This window comes from Rhamphochromis sp. 'chilingali', assembly GCF_963969265.1.
Source record: "Rhamphochromis sp. 'chilingali' genome assembly, chromosome: 16".
NCBI classification, from domain to species: Eukaryota; Metazoa; Chordata; class Actinopteri; order Cichliformes; family Cichlidae; genus Rhamphochromis; species Rhamphochromis sp. 'chilingali'.
This window is the reverse complement of record NC_137943.1, coordinates 26,854,211-26,873,674: the sequence shown is the minus strand read 5'-3', so window position 1 is coordinate 26,873,674 and position 19,464 is coordinate 26,854,211. Positions and strand designations below refer to the sequence as shown.

The following is a 19,464-nucleotide window of genomic DNA, read 5'->3' as shown; positions in this document are numbered from 1 at the left end:
TTTCTTTGTATCTTGAGTCATGATTTATGAGCTGCCAAAGGCAGTTATATCAGCAGTGGGTCGTGCATAATGAGAGCAGGTGTTCTTTTAAACATGCAGTCAAAGAGTGACACCCAGCCAGGCGATTATGTGAATATGTGCATTTGCCTGATATTACATCATTTATTTTTGCCAACTGTAAAACAGTTTTCAGAGTCAAAAGGATTTCCTCTCTGAGTAAGGATCAAGTTTTTACAATAGAGCTGAGTTTTATTCCACTAAGCACTTCTGACAGGTGTCATGTCATATTTGTGCAGCTTGCAGAGGCATTAGATAGCATGGCTCGACTGAATCAGTCGTCAGTGCAGAGTTTCTTGCACACGTGGACAGCTCTCTTGCTGTGAATGTCAAGTGTGAGTTATTGAACAGAGTCGTAGGTAGAGGAGTCTCTCACTGATCCTGGGCAGTTCTCCACCGCTCCTTAGCCCCTGGCGCTTGGCAGGTAAAGCACAACAAGCTCCAGATCAGTCCGACTTAGGGGATTATTTACTTAGACCCCGCTCAGAGCATCTGACTTCATTTCTCAAACACCCTTCATTTCGCAGTGCCAGTAGCATGGCAGTATCCTAGCATGTCAGTCCCAATCGCTCCCGCCTCACTTGTCTCAGGTCTGTGTTGGAGAGCAACAAAAAGAGGGATTTATCTGAGCTTTTTATGCACATTTTTTATTTCTTTTTTTAATCCCCATGGTTCATGCCCAAACCCAATTTATTGTTTTATTTTTCAAGAAAGCTGTCTCAGTGGCTTTAAAGACTGCTTAAAAAGCCAAGCAGTGTTGAGCCAGACACATTTTGTTTGCCGTCTTTGAGTAAAAGACGGAATTTTTCTGCCTTAACAAAACAAGCAAATTGCATTCTCTCTGTCCTCCGGCTCTGGATGTTATTTGTCGCCTGCCAAAGCAGCTTCACACCGTGTCTTATCTCTCTTAAATTGGCCACACAATAACAGCATCTTTTCTACTCTCTTGTCCCATTATAATTGTCACAGGTAAACACATTACTGGTTGTAGACCCTGAATTCAGTCGTTCTCGGCACGTCTTCACTGCCAAACATCTGCTTTGAAACGTTAGCCACCGGGTCAGTGGATCCCACCCCCTTTATTTATTCCTGACTGCCTTTTTGCTCCAGGACATCCAGCTCTCATCTGGGACGTGGTGTATGTGTGCCTGTATTCGTCTCTGTCTGCGTGTGTGCCGCAAAAGTGGCAAATTACTAATTAATAATGCAGGGTAATAGTGATGTGTTGACAACTCTGGCAGCTGAGAGCTGCCGAGCTGTGTATCAGTGATAATGTGCCATTTCCCTTCTGTGCTCCTCCACTCCTTTATTACAGCAAATTGCATTTTTTTTTTTTTTCACCTCCCCACAACCCCACTGTCTATGTGTTTATGAGGGTTTTGTTGTACCACTAAACCTCAAAAAACAAACTACTTTCTGTTCACATTTTTTATTAACTCTTTAGTTTAATCTCTGATTGGTTTCTGGATTTATTTTGGCTCGTTTGTACCCAGACTCTGGCTTTGTAAGATACTGGTGATTTGAGTGTTTGGCTTCTCATTTAACCACCTAATGAATTCACTAGAGAGTCACTAGGTCTTTTCCCTTGTTTGGATTTTCAAAGAAGTGGATTCATACCTAAATTGAATGGGTTCTTTCTTTGTCCTCTCTTGGTCCTGATAGTTCATCATGTTGTTAAAATACAAACACAAACATTCTAACTCTGATCTGAAAAATAAAATAAAAGGTTGGTGTTTTTGAAGTAGACACTAGAGGATATGATTTTAAATGTGTTTTAGCCTCGTAAATTTAATTTTACACTCAATTGTTTTGCTATCAATCCGCCATAATGGTAATTGTAAAGCACAGATGGAAACGCAGAGCTTTGTTGGCCAACAGAGGAAGACAACTGGGAGTTTATTTCTCACTTTACAACCTGTACTGACAAGAGAGCACCAAATCATGCTTATTGTTCACATATGGTAAAGAACTATCTAGCCCACCATAAATGGATGGATATCAGCTAAACAGATGAAACAATTGTAAATTAAAACATTTGCCTGTTTTTAAAATTTCTTTTAAAAACTTTTTTTTTTAAGTTTTAAAAGTTTTAAAAACTACAACAGCTAAATTAGTTAATATGACATTTTAGCACTATGATGGAAACCCTGCAAAATCCACTTGATGGTTTAATCTGTGTTTTATCCTTGTAAATACCAGCTCTGTTAGATAAAGATTAAAAAAATCATGAAAGATCTCATTATTAAAGTTAACACAGTATAATTTTTTACTTTATAATGACACTAGAGAAAAAGTCAGGGCGACTGGAATCGATAAGGGAATCATTTGCAAAAATGGCAAACAATTCCAAGGAATTGAAACAGTGGGAACCGGTTCTCAACAAGAACCGGGTTTCGATACCCATCCCTAGCCACACCTTAATGTTTGAATTCCTCTGGATTAACATCAGCACAAAAACTGTTTGCCAGGAGCTTCGTGGCTGAGGCTTTTGTCCTTATGGTGTTTTCTATGCAGATGTTTGTCTTTATACAGGGAGTGCAGAATTATTAGGCAAATAAGTATTTTGTCCACATCATCCTCTCCATGCATGTTGTCTTACCACAAGCTTTATAGGCTCGAAAGCCTACTACCGATTAAGCATATTAGGTGATGTGCATCTCTGTAATGAGAAGGGGTGTGGTCTAATGACATCAACACCCTATATCAGGTGTGCATAATTATTAGGCAACGTCCTTTCCTTTGGCAAAATGGGTCAAAAGAAGGACTTGACAGGCTCAGAAAAGTCAAAAATAGTGAGATATCTTGCAGAGGGATGCAGCAGTCTCAAAATTGCAAAGCTTCTGAAGCGTGATCATCGAACAATCAAGCGTTTCATTCAAAATAGTCAACAGGGTCGCAAGAAGCGTGTGGAAAAACCAAGGCGCAAAATAACTGCCCATGAACTGAGAAAAGTCAAGCGTGCAGCTGCCAAGATGCCACTTGCCACCAGTTTGGCCATATTTCAGAGCTGCAACATCACTGGAGTGCCCAAAAGCACAAGGTGTGCAATACTCAGAGACATGGCCAAGGTAAGAAAGGCTGAAAGACGACCACCACTGAACAAGACACACAAGCTGAAACGTCAAGACTGGGCCAAGAAATATCTCAAGACTGATTTTTCTAAGGTTTTATGGACTGATGAAATGAGAGTGAGTCTTGATGGGCCAGATGGATAGGCCCGTGGCTGGATTGGTAAAGGGCAGAGAGCTCCAGTCCGACTCAGACGCCAGCAAGGTGGAGGTGGAGTACTGGTTTGGGCTGGTATCATCAAAGATGAGCTTGTGGGGCCTTTTCGGGTTGAGGATGGAGTCAAGCTCAACTCCCAGTCCTACTGCCAGTTTCTGGAAGACACCTTCTTCAAGCAGTGGTACAGGAAGAAGTCTGCATCCTTCAAGAAAAACATGATTTTCATGCAGGACAATGCTCCATCACACGCGTCCAAGTACTCCACAGCGTGGCTGGCAAGAAAGGGTATAAAAGAAGAAAAACTAATGACATGGCCTCCTTGTTCACCTGATCTGAACCCCATTGAGAACCTGTGGTCCATCATCAAATGTGAGATTTACAAGGAGGGAAAACAGTACACCTCTCTGAACAGTGTCTGGGAGGCTGTGGTTGCTGCTGCACGCAATGTTGATGGTGAACAGATCAAAACACTGACAGAATCCATGGATGGCAGGCTTTTGAGTGTCCTTGCAAAGAAAGGTGGCTATATTGGTCACTGATTTGTTTTTGTTTTGTTTTTGAATGTCAGAAATGTATATTTGTGAATGTGGAGATGTTATATTGGTTTCACTGGTAAAAATAAATAATTGAAATGGGTATATATTTGTTTTTTCTTAAGTTGCCTAATAATTATGCAGAGTAATAGTCACCTGCACACACAGATATCCCCCTAAAATAGCTAAAACTAAAAACAAACTAAAAACTACTTTCAAGAACATTCAGCTTTGATATTAATGAGTTTTTTGGGTTCATTGAGAACATGGTTGTTGTTCAATAATAACATTATTCCTCAAAAATACAACTTGCCTAATAATTCTGCACTCCCTGTATATGCCCTTATTAGAAAAAAATATTAAATGTCTAATAAAAATCCAACATTTTCCCGTAAAATAATAACTACCTAAGAAATCTACACAAGTTCTAAGCTACACACATATACATGGACTGTATTATTATTGGCAAATTCAGCACATAACGAAAATACAATGCCTGCAAGCACGCTGTCTTTACTTTAATGCTCACAGACACTATTATTTTCTGGGAGAGCCAGTGATGATCTAATAATAAGCGTTCACAAAATAAGCAAAGACCATACAGCATCAGCTATGCACCGACTATTATGAAAATATCTCCAAGCAAAAATATCTAAAAACATTCACTTACACATTATTTACAGACAAATAAATTGCACTGGATCACCAACTTTCCGTTAATAACAGGCTGATGTGCATTTTTGGCTACTGTGCAGTAGTAGAGCAATGAAAAACTGGTCTTACCTCACCCTGATACTCCAAAAGTGTTTTTTTTTTCACATGGAATTGGCTTTGATTGTTGGAGTTTTCTATCACAACTGAAGGATTTTACCTTGCAATATAAAGCACCTTAAGGTGACTATTGTTGTGAGTTGGCGCTATATAAAAACCCCCCAATTGAGCTGAATTGAAGCTGTTCATCATGCAATGCATTTTCAACTGCTGCCTTGACAGATGTTAGCTCCGAGCTCTCAAGCCAGCAAAGAAATTGTATTTGGGCTATGAGCCTACATTCTGCTGTGGTCAGGGGTTGATTCTGATGATCTGCTCGGTGTTGCTGTTTTTGATTGCTTCGTCAGAGGTGCCATAACAGAGAGAGCTATTATGCTGTTAAGCTGTAGCCCATGGAGCAGATACAGATAAACATTAAAACATTAATTCAGCATTCATACATTTAATTTTGATTATTTTATATGCATATAGACTAACAGTCAAAGATTTGTACATACCTTCTCATTAAAAGTTTTTCTTGATTTTCATGAGTATTTTACATTGTAGAGTCTCACTGAAGGCATCACAATTATGAATGAACACTTATGGAATTATGTGATAAACAAAAGAGTGTGAAATAACTCAAAACATGTTTATATTTTAGATTCTTAAAAAAAATTCCACTCTTTGCTTTGATTACTGCTTTGCACACTCTTGGCATTCTCTCGATGAGCTTCATGAGGTCGTCACCTGAAATGGTTTTCCAACTGTCTTGAAGGAGTTCCCAGAGATGCTGAGCACTTGTTGGTCCTTTTGTCGTCACTCTGTGGTCCATCTCATTCCAAACCATCTCGACTGGGTTTAGGTCAGGAGACTGTGGAGGCCAGGCCATCTAGCGCAGCACCATCACTCTCCTTCTTGGTCAAATAGCCCTCACACAGCCTGAAGGTTTGTTCGGGGTCATTGTCCTGTTGAAAAATAAATGATGATCCAACTAAACGCAAAATGATTGGGATTGTGTGTCGCTGCAGGATGCTGTGTGGTAGCCATGCTGGATCAGTGAGCCTTCAATTTTGAATAAATCCCCAACAAAGCACCTCCACACCATCACACCTTCTCCATGCTTCACGGTGGGAACCATGCATGTAGAGACCATCCATTCACTTTTTCTACGTCAAACAAAGACACCACAGGTGGAACCAAAGAAGTCAAATTTGGACTCATTACACCAAAGCACAGATTTCCACTGGTCTAATGTCCTAGTGTTTCTTGGCCCAAATATATCTCTTCTGCTCGTTGCTTTTCCTTAGTTGTGGCTTCTTATTGATTTATTTATTTAGCGGACGATCTATTATTTTGTATTGCAACTGAATGATGAGAAAATGACCGAAGTGGTGGCCAAAATATTAATTTCCTCGGGAGCTCACTATATCGTCATCATCAGAAAATAGAGAAGCGTGAATGAGTGAATGCTTTTGGATACAACCTTTATCTCACATGGAAAAATCAGACTGTAAATCATCTGCAGAAAACAAGCAACACATAAGAAACCCTTTTTAAAAGATTATCTCAGTATTTACTTCAGAACACAGCTGGTTTTGGTTGTGAAGTTTAATTAGCACAGTTCCTGCTTGTCAAGATTTTCTGACTCATTTTGTGTACTGGCTTCTTGCATGTAGCAACAGTAGTTTTACTATAGTTCACACTGTGTGCTTTAAAGTCTAGTGAATGGAATAGAGTGCTGTCCATGGTCCTAACCCTGAAACAGTATCTTCAAAGTATTGTTTGCAGGTTTTGCATTTGTATTTTAATTTGGAGACAAAAAAGGGTTTAATTAACATCCTTCAAACAATATGGTTTAATGAATTAATTCAATTAATTCAAGAAGGATGTAATATTTGTTTGTTTTCTAAGTCTGTCTTTACACATACTGATCTACTAACATTAATAACTCTGCAGCTTTGGCCTCTTTAAACAGAAATAGAAAGAAGTCATTTGTCTAGAACTAAATAATCTGAACTTAATCTTGAGCCCACACTATGAAAGCTCATAGCAGTCGCAGTAGTAGTCTTTACTGACCTTTTGGGAATTCATTTGTGTTTGTGACAACTGATGGATAAATATAACCACAATAAAGAAGAAATCACAGGTGCAGACGTTATATCCCACATATAAAAATAACACTGATATATAATAACAGCAGAAATATAACCAAGAATCAAAGCACACCAATGTTAAAGGAACTCAACTGTCATATAAGTTTTGTGCTTTTTTTTGTGGTTTACAGAAGGTAAAGAAGTGTGTTCAAGACCACTACATCTCCCTTTCTGTTGTCATGCTCTACATTTATTGTTTTTGGAATTATTTTTTCTTGATCACAATATCCACTTCTGAAAGCTAACAATAAGTCTTTTTAGTCATCTTTAAATTAAAAATTCCAGCTTTTAATTTTTTTTAAATGTTATTAAGCTCGTCTTTGTCCTATGTGTTATTGAACTGAATGTCCTTGAAGGTTTTGTGCTGTTGGTAAAACAAAACAAGCCATCTGAACACACCTCCTCGGGACGTGCGTAACTATAACAAACACCTTCCACTGTTTTCTGACAGTTTTTAAGAAAAAAATAAGCTGAAGTGAACAATAATGAAAATAATTTGTAGTTTCAGACCTAATTTATTCATTTGTTTATTTTAATGATGGTGTCGTATAATTGGATGCTCTAAATGAATTTTCATTGCACCTCTCCGTACTGATGCTGCATTACACGGTGGTCATGTCCCATTTCATTTATCATTATCGGTGTCATGCAGTGCACTGCATTTAATTTATTCACAGTCTAAGGCTCCTGGTGGTGTTTTGCATTGCAGAGAAGAGTTGCCCTCGGGGTATGTGGGGGGCCCCCTGCCTGGAAGAGGCTAGGGAAGCACATTTTATGACCCGCTTCAGGTGTTACTAATCAGGTTTCTTAAAAAAAATCTTGAGTCTGTGTGCTCTGTGTTTGAAAATGATCAAAGCTCACTTTTTTTCAACTTTGATGGGTCAGAGCTCACAAACTACGGGTCTGATGATGATGGTGATGAAAGGATAATGCATGTTGTTATTGACCGGCCTGCTTCACTCACAGGGGATGACTGCTGTGAATGAAGCTAATCAACAACATCAAGCATTTCTCAGCCCTCAAATTTTTTTATATACAGCCACTGTGAATGTTACAACCCCCTAAATTATCACTGTACATAATATTTATTTGGTCTCTAAAATTAGAAACATTTCTCATGTGAAACTTGACATATGGTTATGCATCTGCCAGCTTTCTTGCTGTTCTGTAGATATATATACATTTGAGCTGAGGCTCAGATCCAGAGCAGCCTACGCTAAGAACATCTGTTAGGATAATTATAATTCTCAGATCACCTGAATTACAATCACACAAGAGAGAAGTGTACAAGGGGCTGAAAAATGGCATACTTAAAACTTTGTGCTTGTTTTTATTTTTTTATATTTCAATGCAAATGATTAGGATTTTTATGCAAATGAATATTACAGTGCATTATCTTTGTGTGTTGCAGGATCCAGTCCGGCTCCTACCTCAGCACGGGCTGGTTCACGCTCATCCTCGCCATGGACATGTGCAAAGAGATCCATATCTACGGCATGATAAATGACACCTATTGCAAGTAAGACATGAACTGTCACACTCTCGCTACCCGCTCCCACATCTTCCTTCCTCTATACTTGCATGAAAAATGCACGCGTTCCTACAAAACTTTGAAAACTCCATTCACATTCACCCCAGCGCCGGCCAATCACAACCTCCCATAACCACGGTCTGCCCTGTTACATTTCCAATGCCTCAGTTTGGATTTAATGGCTGAGTTTCTATGCTGAAATCCATATTGGGTTCTCTGTGCCATGAATACCATTATGTTTCCCTGCCTAGAATACCCAGCAGGCAGCAGTCTCTCTTTGGCTGCGGGTGGCTGGGCTCCAGCACCCCAATTCCTCCTCTGCTTCGAGTTTTATTTGTATATCGGGCCCGTCGTCTTCTCTCTGACTCCGGGGTGAGTGATTACTGTCTGACTGCGAGGCCATGGGAGGGATGACAAACAAGATGCTCTTGCTCTGGGCATGGCTGCTCAGTCTCAAGTCATCTCAGCCTTGATGATCTCGCCTCCTCTCGCAGCTCTACCTGAGCTCTCTCTATCCCCCAAATCAAACACTTTTACCTAATGCACACTGAAAATCCTGCTTTTTATCCTCTCTGTGCAGCCCGTGCACAGCAGGAGCTGAAATAAAGACACATGGCAGAGCGAAGCGATAATTCAACCAGCACGGAGGCAGTTAAGGGCCAGTTTTCTCTCCCTGCCTCTCTCATTTATTTCCCTCCATCCTGCATAGGACAGGAATATATTGTGTTTCACCAAGTTTCTGAATTGACAGTTTAGAGTCACGCAAAGTGCTTCTGTCAGCTGGATGCTCCAGAACAACAAGGAGAAGGAAACTTTTGTGTGGCAATATTCATGGTTTTAGGTTAGGATTGACCCCAGTGGTTCTGTGGCAGTGGTGCTTCAACAGGTGCTGCAGAGAGGGTGAAATTGAATTTATTTGTCAACACTGGTGCACACTGTGTGACACAGAGGAGAGGCAGTGATTGGGCTTTGTATTACTGTAAGCTGGCAGACAGCCACGGTCGCTTTCCCGCTGTGGAGTCACTGGCTGCCGTGATGGCTGTTTCCCTTCTCTCTGTATTCATTCTCTCAGTGCAATTGTTACACAAGTCATCCTCCCATAAAGCTGTCACTCGCCATTAGAAACCAGTGGCAGAGTGCACAATGAACCTTATCCATTGCTCCAAGCTTCCTTCTGTTTTTATTGATCCCTTCTTTTGAATGCAAACTCTAAACCGAGCGACGCATCGTGAAATCCATTACTGTACATTACTGAGCTTGCTGCATGTTTTCAGATTTACTTTGTCTCAGAATAGAAGTGAATCTGTTGTGATGTAAATCAGAGTTTAATTAAAAGACTATTTATTGAATAAATGCGGGCGCCGACAGCAGCCCCTTTTTTCAAATAAGGTAGACCTGCCGAGTAGAAGCCTTTGCTCGCGGCAGAATCAGCTCGAATTACTGAACACCGTCTCAAAGGAGCTTCGTTTTAATGGTTTAATAATTGAATTTGTTTTCTTACTTTGGATTTTTATTTATTTTAAGCCAAAACCAAGAACGCTAAATGTATTCTTAACTGTGAGAAAGAGAAGATTGAAAATTTTAACAATATATATTCATCAATATGTTTATATATTTAACAATATGTGAATACTCAAACATCAGTCATGGTTTTAATTTGATATGCAGTAGAAAAATAAATACCTATATGTTTGTTTTTTTTAAACCTGAGTGACTAGTGCAAACACATTTTCTCGGGGTGCTGTGGTTACACACACACATGCATGTTATGTTGTGAATCTAAATTGGTCCTAGCTGTGAATGCCTGTCTCTCTGAGTTAGCCCAGCGATGAACTAGCGACCTGCCCAGGATGTACCTTGTATCTGTGAGAGCTGGGATGGGTTTGTGAGCTGTGACCTTAGTTGGATAAGCAGTTAAAAAGCTGGCTGGATAACTGGATGGATAGACATTTGACAAATAGTCTACTACTATAACAGTCTCTACTTTGCAGGGCAGCTTTTTCACAATTTTTGAGACTTTAGGCAGGGATTTGCTCCCATTTATACACGACAGCATTAACAGGATGTAGAGTGATGAACTCTGGCCTGGAGATCCTATTCCAATTCATCCAGCTGAGAAAACCTTTTCTTTACTGACCTCGATTTGTGCCTGTGGGATTTGCCATGTTGAAACAGGAGCAGGCTGCCATCAGTGTCTGCCATAGCAAATTAAAAATGTTCCCTGACAAACATGTGTACACCTGGATAAATAAAATAGCTTAGCATATGTACAAACCCAATTCCCAAACAGCTGGGACACTGTATAAAATGAAAAACAGAATGTAATGATTTACAAACCCATGAACCCATATTTTACTCACAATATAGGGAACATATGAAGTTTTCAAATTCTGGGAGAGGAATGTTGTCCCATTCTTGGCTGCTCAAGAGTCATGGGTTGCATTTGTCATGTTTTTTGTTTCATGATGCTCCAAATGTTTTCAATTGGTGAGATATCTGGACTGCAAACAGTATGTACCTGTATATACCTTTCAGCATTAATGGTGTCTTTTCAGATGTATAAGCCGCCAAATCTACAGACTGTGATGTTCTCATAACATCAGACTTTTGAACTGAACACTGATAACAAGCCAAATACTCCTTTTCCTCTTGGAGTCACAAAACATAAAAGTGGAAAACTGCTCTGGGGTCAGATGAATTGAAATTTCGATTCATTTTGGAAAACATGAATATCTCGTGCTCTAGACTAAAATTTATGTATGAGATATGGGACAGAATCACGCCTGTTTTTAATGCTCGGCTGTGAGGGTCCAAAGATCATGAGCATCCAATCGATTTCTCCAGATGAGGAACATTACTCTCGGGTTAGGGTTAAATCAACATTCAAAGGTGTACAGAGGTGAACAATCTGTTACCAAAGTGTAAAAAAGTAAACAAAAAGATTTGTACTTAATGGATAATTCAAAGGCAGGCAGACTGACGTAACACGAAGCTGAACATGTCCCATCAATACATCAGTTAAATTGAAAAGCAAGATTAGGACCCCAAGCATTTTCATATTAATAACAAGATGTCAGTATTTCAATTCCAAATAATTGATACACACATGGTGCCTTTATCACAGTTTCATAAATGTTCATAAAGGCTACAGTGCAGTTAGTTTACTCAATTTTTAATACTATACTACCACAGTATACACTTTTGTTAGACGTTTGTATGCTATGTCGGTGCATTTCTCCAACATCAGAATTGACACAGCAGAACTAGAGATCATGTTTTTTTTAACACACTCATTCTTCTTCCTTGTCAAAACCTACCGCCCACAGTACTCACAGTGCAACTGAACCACTGACAGGTCAGCTGGAAATTCGAATGTAATATGTGTGGTGGCTAATGAAGCCTCAAGCTGATCTCAGACACAGATGAGGAGTGGGCTGAATTTTTTTAATAGCTTTTTTCCCACATATGCAGTGCCATCCCCAAGTGAAGAGGGTGTACTGAGAAAATGGAACGAGTGCTTTGAGGAGCTCATGAATGAAGAAAATGAGAGCAAGAAGAGGAAAATTGGTCAATCAGAAAGTGCTGAGAATTAGGAAGGAGGAAGTGAGGGCAGATGTGAAGAGTGGAAAGCAGCTGATATGGGTGTGACATACCTGTGGAGGGTATGGAGATGTCTAGGAGAGAGGGCAGTGGACTTTTTAACCAGACTGTTGGAGAATGCCCGAAGAACAGAGAAGTCTATTGGTACTGATTTTCAACAGCAAGTGTCATGTGCAGAGCTGTAGTAACTACAGAGGTATAAAGCTGATAACCCATATCATGATGATATAGGAAAGAGTTGTTGAAGCTAGACTGAGAAAACAGTTGACGATCAGTGAGGATGAGTGTCAGGGGTAATTTGGGACTGAAAGAAAAGACTGTAGTAAGAACTGCTATGGTTTGGAGACAGTGGCACTAACAAAAAGACAGAAGGCGAAGCTGGAGGTGGCAAAGTTAAAGATGTTAAGGTTTTCACTGAGTGTGACCAGGATAGCCAAAATTAGAAATGAGTTTATTAGACAGACGGCTCAGGTTGAGCCGTTTGGAGACAAAGTCAGGGAGATATAGCAGAGATGGTCTGTACATGTGCAGAGGAGGTATAGTGCCACTCCCAAACAATTGTAGATGAAAGTTTGTCTAAATAATGTGTAAATAATCTTCTTCTTCTTCTTCTTTTTAGGACAGAGGATTACAAAAAAGTTCCCTACCATTATTACGAGGCGGGCAGCCGAGACGAGTGTGCTGAGTATCTCCTGCATGAGAGTGCCCCATATGGAGGACACCGTTTCATCACGGAGAAGTCCGTTTTTGCCAAGTGGGCAAAGTCTCATGCCATCAAGTTCTTCAACCCACCGTGGCAGCTGTCGTGACCCTGGCTGAAGCAGCATGGAAGCATCATTATCATCATCATCATCATAACTATCATCCACAGAGACAAAATGAATCTCTGCAGTTACACTAACCAACACACAGCCATTTTTGCCCAAATCCCAGCCCATATCTATTAATAAAGGTTGTTTTTAAAGTCCTGGTTGGGTACACATGGAGCCTCATACAAAAAAAAGAAAAAAAATTACATAAAAGTTTGACCAATGTGAACAGCAATGACACATCTCCTGCTTTTTTGAATTTAAAGCCCTCTCCTGAATTTTAGAGCTGAGGCCTGCTGCTGTGCACTGACTAATCGATCCGCTCGCTGCTCTGTGAGTCTAGCGAAGGATGGTTTGAACTTTAAAAAAAGGAGAAGAAACAAGCGTCCGTCAACTCGCAGTGACCTCAGTGGCTCAGATTTCCGTATTCTCTACACATCACAGAGGCCGAATTTACATTTTCTCTCAAAGCTGTAGCAGAAGAAGCGCTTAGCTGCCACCGTGGAGGCGAGTGGCATCAGCTTGGACGTCTGACAAGCTCGTCCACTTTGTTTCCTCTGCGTGTCTGTCTTCTGTCAGGCTGTAATTAATCTATAACGAGTATCATTCAGGCCTTCATCTCTGACTGAGCGAGTGGTGAAGGCAGATGCTCTGTCAGATTCAATTTTACTCCGTTCTGTTCAAAGACGCTTCAAAACAAGGTCACGAGAAAAAGACAGCACTAGCAGATTGCAGTCAAACTTGAAGGTAAACCAGAGGTGGAGATGTAAATCAGCTTTTTTGCTTCTGTGTGGTCATACATGCAACTTAAAGGTGTCCTCTTTATGTTATTTTTTTTTTCTTTTTATAATGCTGTGAAATTGACGATTAAGACACATGTTGCGGTGTTGGCCTGATGTCCTGATAGTTTGCTAATGTATTCCCGCGGAGATAAATTGTTAATTCTCTTGAACAGTGTGCCAATCGACAGTGTGAGTATCACAGCGCACAGAATGATGTGCAATTAGAAGCTTCGTCTTTACGGAAGGAGTTAAGTCATTTGTGACCCTGCGGAGAGAGAGATTTATATGTGCAGTGAAACCATTTGAAGTTAATTGTATTCTGTTATCATTGTGCCTGCAACATACTCTGAAGTTCATCGTATAGACACAAAGGAAGATGCTCTCTCTCGTACTCTCATCCAGCTTTGTGCCTCTTTGTGTAAAGCTTTGCTGCGTGAACGCATCTTCCCATTTGTCTCTGGTTGGAGCGTGCGTGTCTCTTGGCTCGGGCCATTACATTTGAATACATCTGTTCCAGGACGGTGAAGAATAATCAGTGAAGTGGTGAGGTGTGTATGCTGGCTGGTAGCTGTGGATGTGACCAAGACTGCCTCTCCCGAGGCTGTGATTAGTGTCCTGGTCAGAGCGGTGGCCCAGAGGGGAGGACTGGACCGACTCAAAGACTTTAAATACAGACTGCTCGATGCAAACACTCCCTGGTGATTGCAGCTGAGATCCAGAGTCTCAGAATTGCTGCAAATCAATGCCTAACAACACACGGAGGCTATGCTGTTTGTCTGTGAGCACTGATGTGGTGATTTGCAGGTCAAGTTTACAGGTTAAAACTTGACTGAAAATAAGCATGAAATCCATTAGATTTTTTTGAGGTCCATTTGTAGCTTTTTCTAATACTTTCACTTAAAAGAAAAATGGGGGTTTGGGGGTGAAAAGTCACATTTTGACATATCAGCAGAGTTTCGGCAACTCTGCACTCACTGCATTTCATTTGAAACCAGGTACCACCTACACATTGAAATTCAGTGCTTCAGATTCTCTGTAAGTTATTTGTAACCTAGTAATCTTGTGTGAGAACCCTTCTAGACCCGTAAAAACATAGAACATGGGTGTCTGAATGTACTTGCTGATGGCACAGGAACGATTAAGAAGGTGCTTAATGTTGCTAAAACCTCATGGCAGCTATAACTTGAATACATGTATTCGGATAGTAAGTAGGAAAAACAATTGTAACGATGCAATGACCATATAAAAAACTCATTTTTGATCTTAACTTGTTGGCCTTATAGCCCCCCCCCTCCCCCCCCAACATCTAAGCTGCTTTTAAGGCCCATAAGATGTAGCTGGAGACCTTGAAAAACAAAGGTATTGGATGTACCTCAAGATTAAAGGCACCTTGTGGAGTTTTTTTTAAATCAATAAAGAACATTTAGATTTACATTCAGAAGTCATTGTGCGTATCCTTGAGGTTTAACAGCTACAATGAATGGATTCCCTACTCAAAAAACACTCTCATAGCCCCATTTTGTGACAAACAAAATGTGGAGCCACTCGTAGAAAAAAAGAAACAAACAAACATTCAATATCAGCAATATTAGAGGTCACAAACTCCACAAAGTACTTTTAAAGGTTTTTCTTTTTTCAGAGTTTTCTACTTTGAAGAGGTACACTAAAGGACTTTAAGGCTCCACCTCTAACAGTTTACTTTGTAACAGTTTTCTAAACTCTCTCTGTCAGTGTTGTTTGCCTGAAGCCGTTTTTCACACATGCACTTTGGACAATTTTGTGAGAATCAGGTTGGGATATTTTCCACAGTTGTCTTTCCTCATATGTATCGCACAGCAGGAAATAGTCAGTTTTAGATGCGTTCGCCATCCTGGAAATACTCTGTGTTGTTTAGGTGAGGGAGCTGCCTAAATAAGACTTCCTGGAGGCATTACACATGATGCACTCGCTGCATGTAATATTAGATGCTCTGCTCTCACATCGGCACACGTCATACAGCCTTTGTACAAGTGAGCTGGCGGGTTAAAGACCAGCTAATGGCTGATTTAATTGCATTAGACATTTGCAGTCTCACCTCCACCTTTGTTGGGTTAGTCCTAGAAAGGTTCTGTGCAGCAGTCCATGCGTGAAAACTGCTTTTTGTTACAATTTTTTGTGTTCAAGTTTATTTATTTGAATCCCTAAATCAGTCAAAAACTAACAAAGTAGTTTAAGTTTTGAACGAAAGTTACAGTAATGGGGTCTCCTCGGGGATGGCGCGTGTTCAAGAGGTGTTTGGAATCCCAGCACGACGGGTAGCAGTGGATCAAAGTGTCCTCCACATGTACGTGAAGTATTAGAGCATGAAAATGAAATCTGGGCCGGCAGAGTTGGAAATCATGCTTCTTCTCCTTCCCGTGGGGAAAAAACAGCCATAGACACTGAAGCGTGGATAGGTACAGTAGGCCATGCATGTTAAACATTTAACATACATGTTTTATACATCTCGCTCAGCACGCAATTGTGCAGTCATCTGGCAGCTCTCCAACAGGCAGTTGCATTTCTGCTGTAGTTTTCAACCTACATTGTAAAGTGCTTCACATCAATACAAGAAACAGACTTGCTGTGAGACATGTTTGACGTGTTTTTAGGGTTTTTTGATGAATTATTTGAAGGCTTTTTGTTTGTTTACTCACAAGTGGAAGAAGAGTGCTGTTTTTTTCTGTTTATCTCCAATCCTCCTTTTGTGGCATGTTTTTAATTTAAGCATTGATGCCTTTTTTGTTTGTTTGTTTGTTTTTTGTTGATGCACTCGTTTGTGTGCAGTCGTTTTTTTTCTGCTGCTGCAGGCCACATAGTTGGTTATTTCCTGAGCAACAGACACTGCATTGTTCTCAGCTGGAGCACACTGGATGAAAACCCAAGGATGCATTATACAGTATATTATGAAGAATACATCCTCTTATGGGCTCTCATGAATCATCTGTGGCTCGCAGGAAGGGGACTGAATAAAAGACTGGGCTGAGATGCAGGCAGATAATAAGGTAGCTTTATTTCCAGAAGTTCTTTTTTTCAAATGCAAGAGCTTTTTTTTTGTTTTTTAAAGAAAATATGAGCATTCATATCTGCCAGCTAAATATACAGCCAGCAACAGGTTACAGTAGGTTACCTTAGAATAAAAAATGAAAATGGGTCATAAAAGGTAACAAAATCCACCGAATAGCATCTCTGAATTTCCCCTATTAAAATGTTTTATATCTTATTTGTTTACAAAAACGCTCTTTTACATAATCATTACTAGTTGGCCAGCTATGAAGTGGTTTTCTCTTGTTTGCAGCTTTAAGTCGGGGGCCTGAAGCTTCATATTTACTGTACAGATATGAGAATGGAATTGATTTGCACAACTATTTTTTTGTGTCCTAAAATTTTGAACTATTTTACCCCTTTTGTTCTTATCCAGACCTTAAAGTATCCCTTAAATCAGCGGTCCCCAACCTTTTTTGCGCCACGGACCGGTTTATGCCTGACAATATTTTCACAGACCGGCTTTTAAGGTGTCGCGGAAAAGTACAACAAAATAAAACTAGTACCGGTACCGAAAAAAAGAAGATTTAATCTCTACACACGTGAAAAGACCCAGGAAAACCGAGTTAACGATAAAAACGATAACAAAATAACGCTGAAAACCGATAAAAACCCTGAAAACTATACATTTCACACCTGGGCCTCAACTCTCGCAGCCCGGTACCAAACGACTCACGGACCAGTACCGGTCCGAGGCCCAGGTTTGGGGATCGCTGCCTTAAATGACCTCAAGTCATGTTCTGAGCAGTGCTGTTTAATTTGAAAAAGTATAAACTGTCGTTAAATCCGAAGAAAAGTCTGCACTCGAATGAAAACACAGATCAGCTACAACATTTAGACTGGCTGCTAAATATTGTGCCGTCCCCCTTTCTGTAGCAAAAACAGCTCTGATCATATGTGTAGGTCATCCTGTAGACTGGGTGTGTTGTAGGGCATCTAACACATGCTGCAGAAGTTTGGGGGCTGGATCACCACCTTGGGATCTGTTTCTGGGCAGTTTTTGTCTGGAGTAGATACCCCTACTCTTGCTTTCCTAGCTCAGAATTTATTAGCACTAATCCTACATGATCAGGTCAGTTTTACAGGGAAGAGCAATGCAGACACACTAGCACATGCCTATAAATGACAATGTATCACTAACCATAGCATACGACAGGATGTAAGTTTTCTAAGCGGAACACCACGTTGTTGACAAGATGATAAGTGTAATTAATTTCACCTGTCAGTGTTTTTAATGTTGTGGCTGATCAGTGTAAATAAAAATTAGGGGCAAATGTTGAAGTTAAAAGCAAGTCCTGATTAAAACATTTGAGTCTCGACATTTGCAGAACAAAGACGTGAATTTCATTATTCGTCACAGTTTTAAAATACAGTCATTATTTTTTCTGGGTGTCCCGCTGTGATAGTCAAAGTAATTACAGTTTGGAATTTAGTTACAATTTGACAAAACTTTTGATTGTTTCTTTATGTAGCACATTATTTATTCCCTGCTAATTATCGTATTGCCATTTCAAACTCTTGAAGTGCTTTTTTGCATTGAAAAGTTTATTATGACATTCATAATTATGTCATCTCCTTTCCTCTGTGCATGTCTTACAGTTTTTTTGTGTCCTGACACATGTTTGTTTTTCGTGTCCAGGTTAAGTGTCCTTGTGAAGTGTGTAACTTTGCGTGTTTAAGTTGCATAGAATGTAAAATGACACTATGATGAAAAAAAAGTGGTTTTGCTAACACAGCTAACACACCTTTTTTTTAATCAGTGGTGAAATAACATCCAAATGCTGCATGGATTTTTGCAGGTTATTGAATTGTACATTTCGTTAAAAATAATAATAATTGTGATTATATGTGTTACTTCTGTCATTTGCTGTCTGCATATTAGCTAAAATTAGATATATTGTGAATGTTCTTATTTTTACCGATGTGAAGTGTGTCCTCTGTCTTTTATTCACTGTGGGGATTAAAGAAAACCGTAAAACTCCTTTTATATGATTAATTTCTTTTCATAACAAAGCCGAGTAAGGAGGATAAGAATATAAGACGACTGGTGAAATGTGTTCATGTTATATGAATGGAGCGCCGGCTGAGCTGTCATCTTAAATCTGGTGTCTCATGAGAATTTTAAAACGTCAGTAGAGGAGCAGAGATGTGCTGAGTCCAGACACTTCCTGGGAGTTTTTGGTTTTTATGTAACCTCTGCATAAATGATCATAAGTTTGAAATAATAATGCCTACACTTGTGCTTTTTATGCCACAGTAATGAATAAAGAATCAAGACAGAAAATTAAAAGGCCACTGCAGCAGTATGTTAATGCAGTTTTGTTACTTTAGAAACAAGAACAGCTGAACTTGAAGCACACAAAATGAAATATCCTGACTGAAAACAGAGGAGTTTTTCTTTCTCCTCTCTGTAACCTAAATACTACATTGCCAAATTCAGCACCACCTGCTCAACTCCTCATTAATGCAAATATCTAGGCAGCCAATTACATGGCAGCAACTCAATGCATTACTGGGTTTACTGACAGGAAGTCACCAGTAACTGAAATAACAACTCATTACAACCAAGAAAAGCAAAAGAGAATCTCTCAACAAACATCATGCCGAAGAGCTACAGCAGCAGAAGACCACATTGGGTGTGACTCCTCTCTGCAAAGATCAGGAAATGAAGCTACATTGTAATCGGCTCACCAAAATCGGACAATGGAAGATTAGAAAAAATGTTTGATGGGTCTGGTCTGATGAGTCCCAATTTCTGCTGCAACATTTGGATGGTAGAGCCCGATTTTGGTGTAAACAACATGAAAGCATCAATTCATCCTATTTTAATCAACAGTTCAGGCCTGTGGTTGTTGTTTAATGATGTGGGGGATCGTTGTGTCAGAAAAAGCTTAGATCATGGCCTTCACAGTCTCCAGATCTAATGTCTGGTACTTGCTCTATGGACACTAAGCTAAT

General features: G+C 39.9%; 1 protein-coding gene across 1 annotated transcript in view; it reads left to right on the top strand.

Annotated features, from left to right (window-relative positions):
• Positions 1-18,779, top strand: part of st6galnac3 (ST6 (alpha-N-acetyl-neuraminyl-2,3-beta-galactosyl-1,3)-N-acetylgalactosaminide alpha-2,6-sialyltransferase 3) — a 108,100-nt gene extending 89,321 nt beyond the window's left edge. The window contains exons 4-5 of the mRNA XM_080861470.1: positions 8,133-8,240; positions 12,472-18,779. Coding sequence (XP_080717596.1) covers positions 8,133-8,240; positions 12,472-12,661 — 298 coding nt within the window. The 3' untranslated portion in view covers positions 12,662-18,779. The remainder of the gene's footprint in view (positions 1-8,132; positions 8,241-12,471) is intronic.
• The last annotated feature ends 685 nt before the right edge of the window (positions 18,780-19,464 follow it).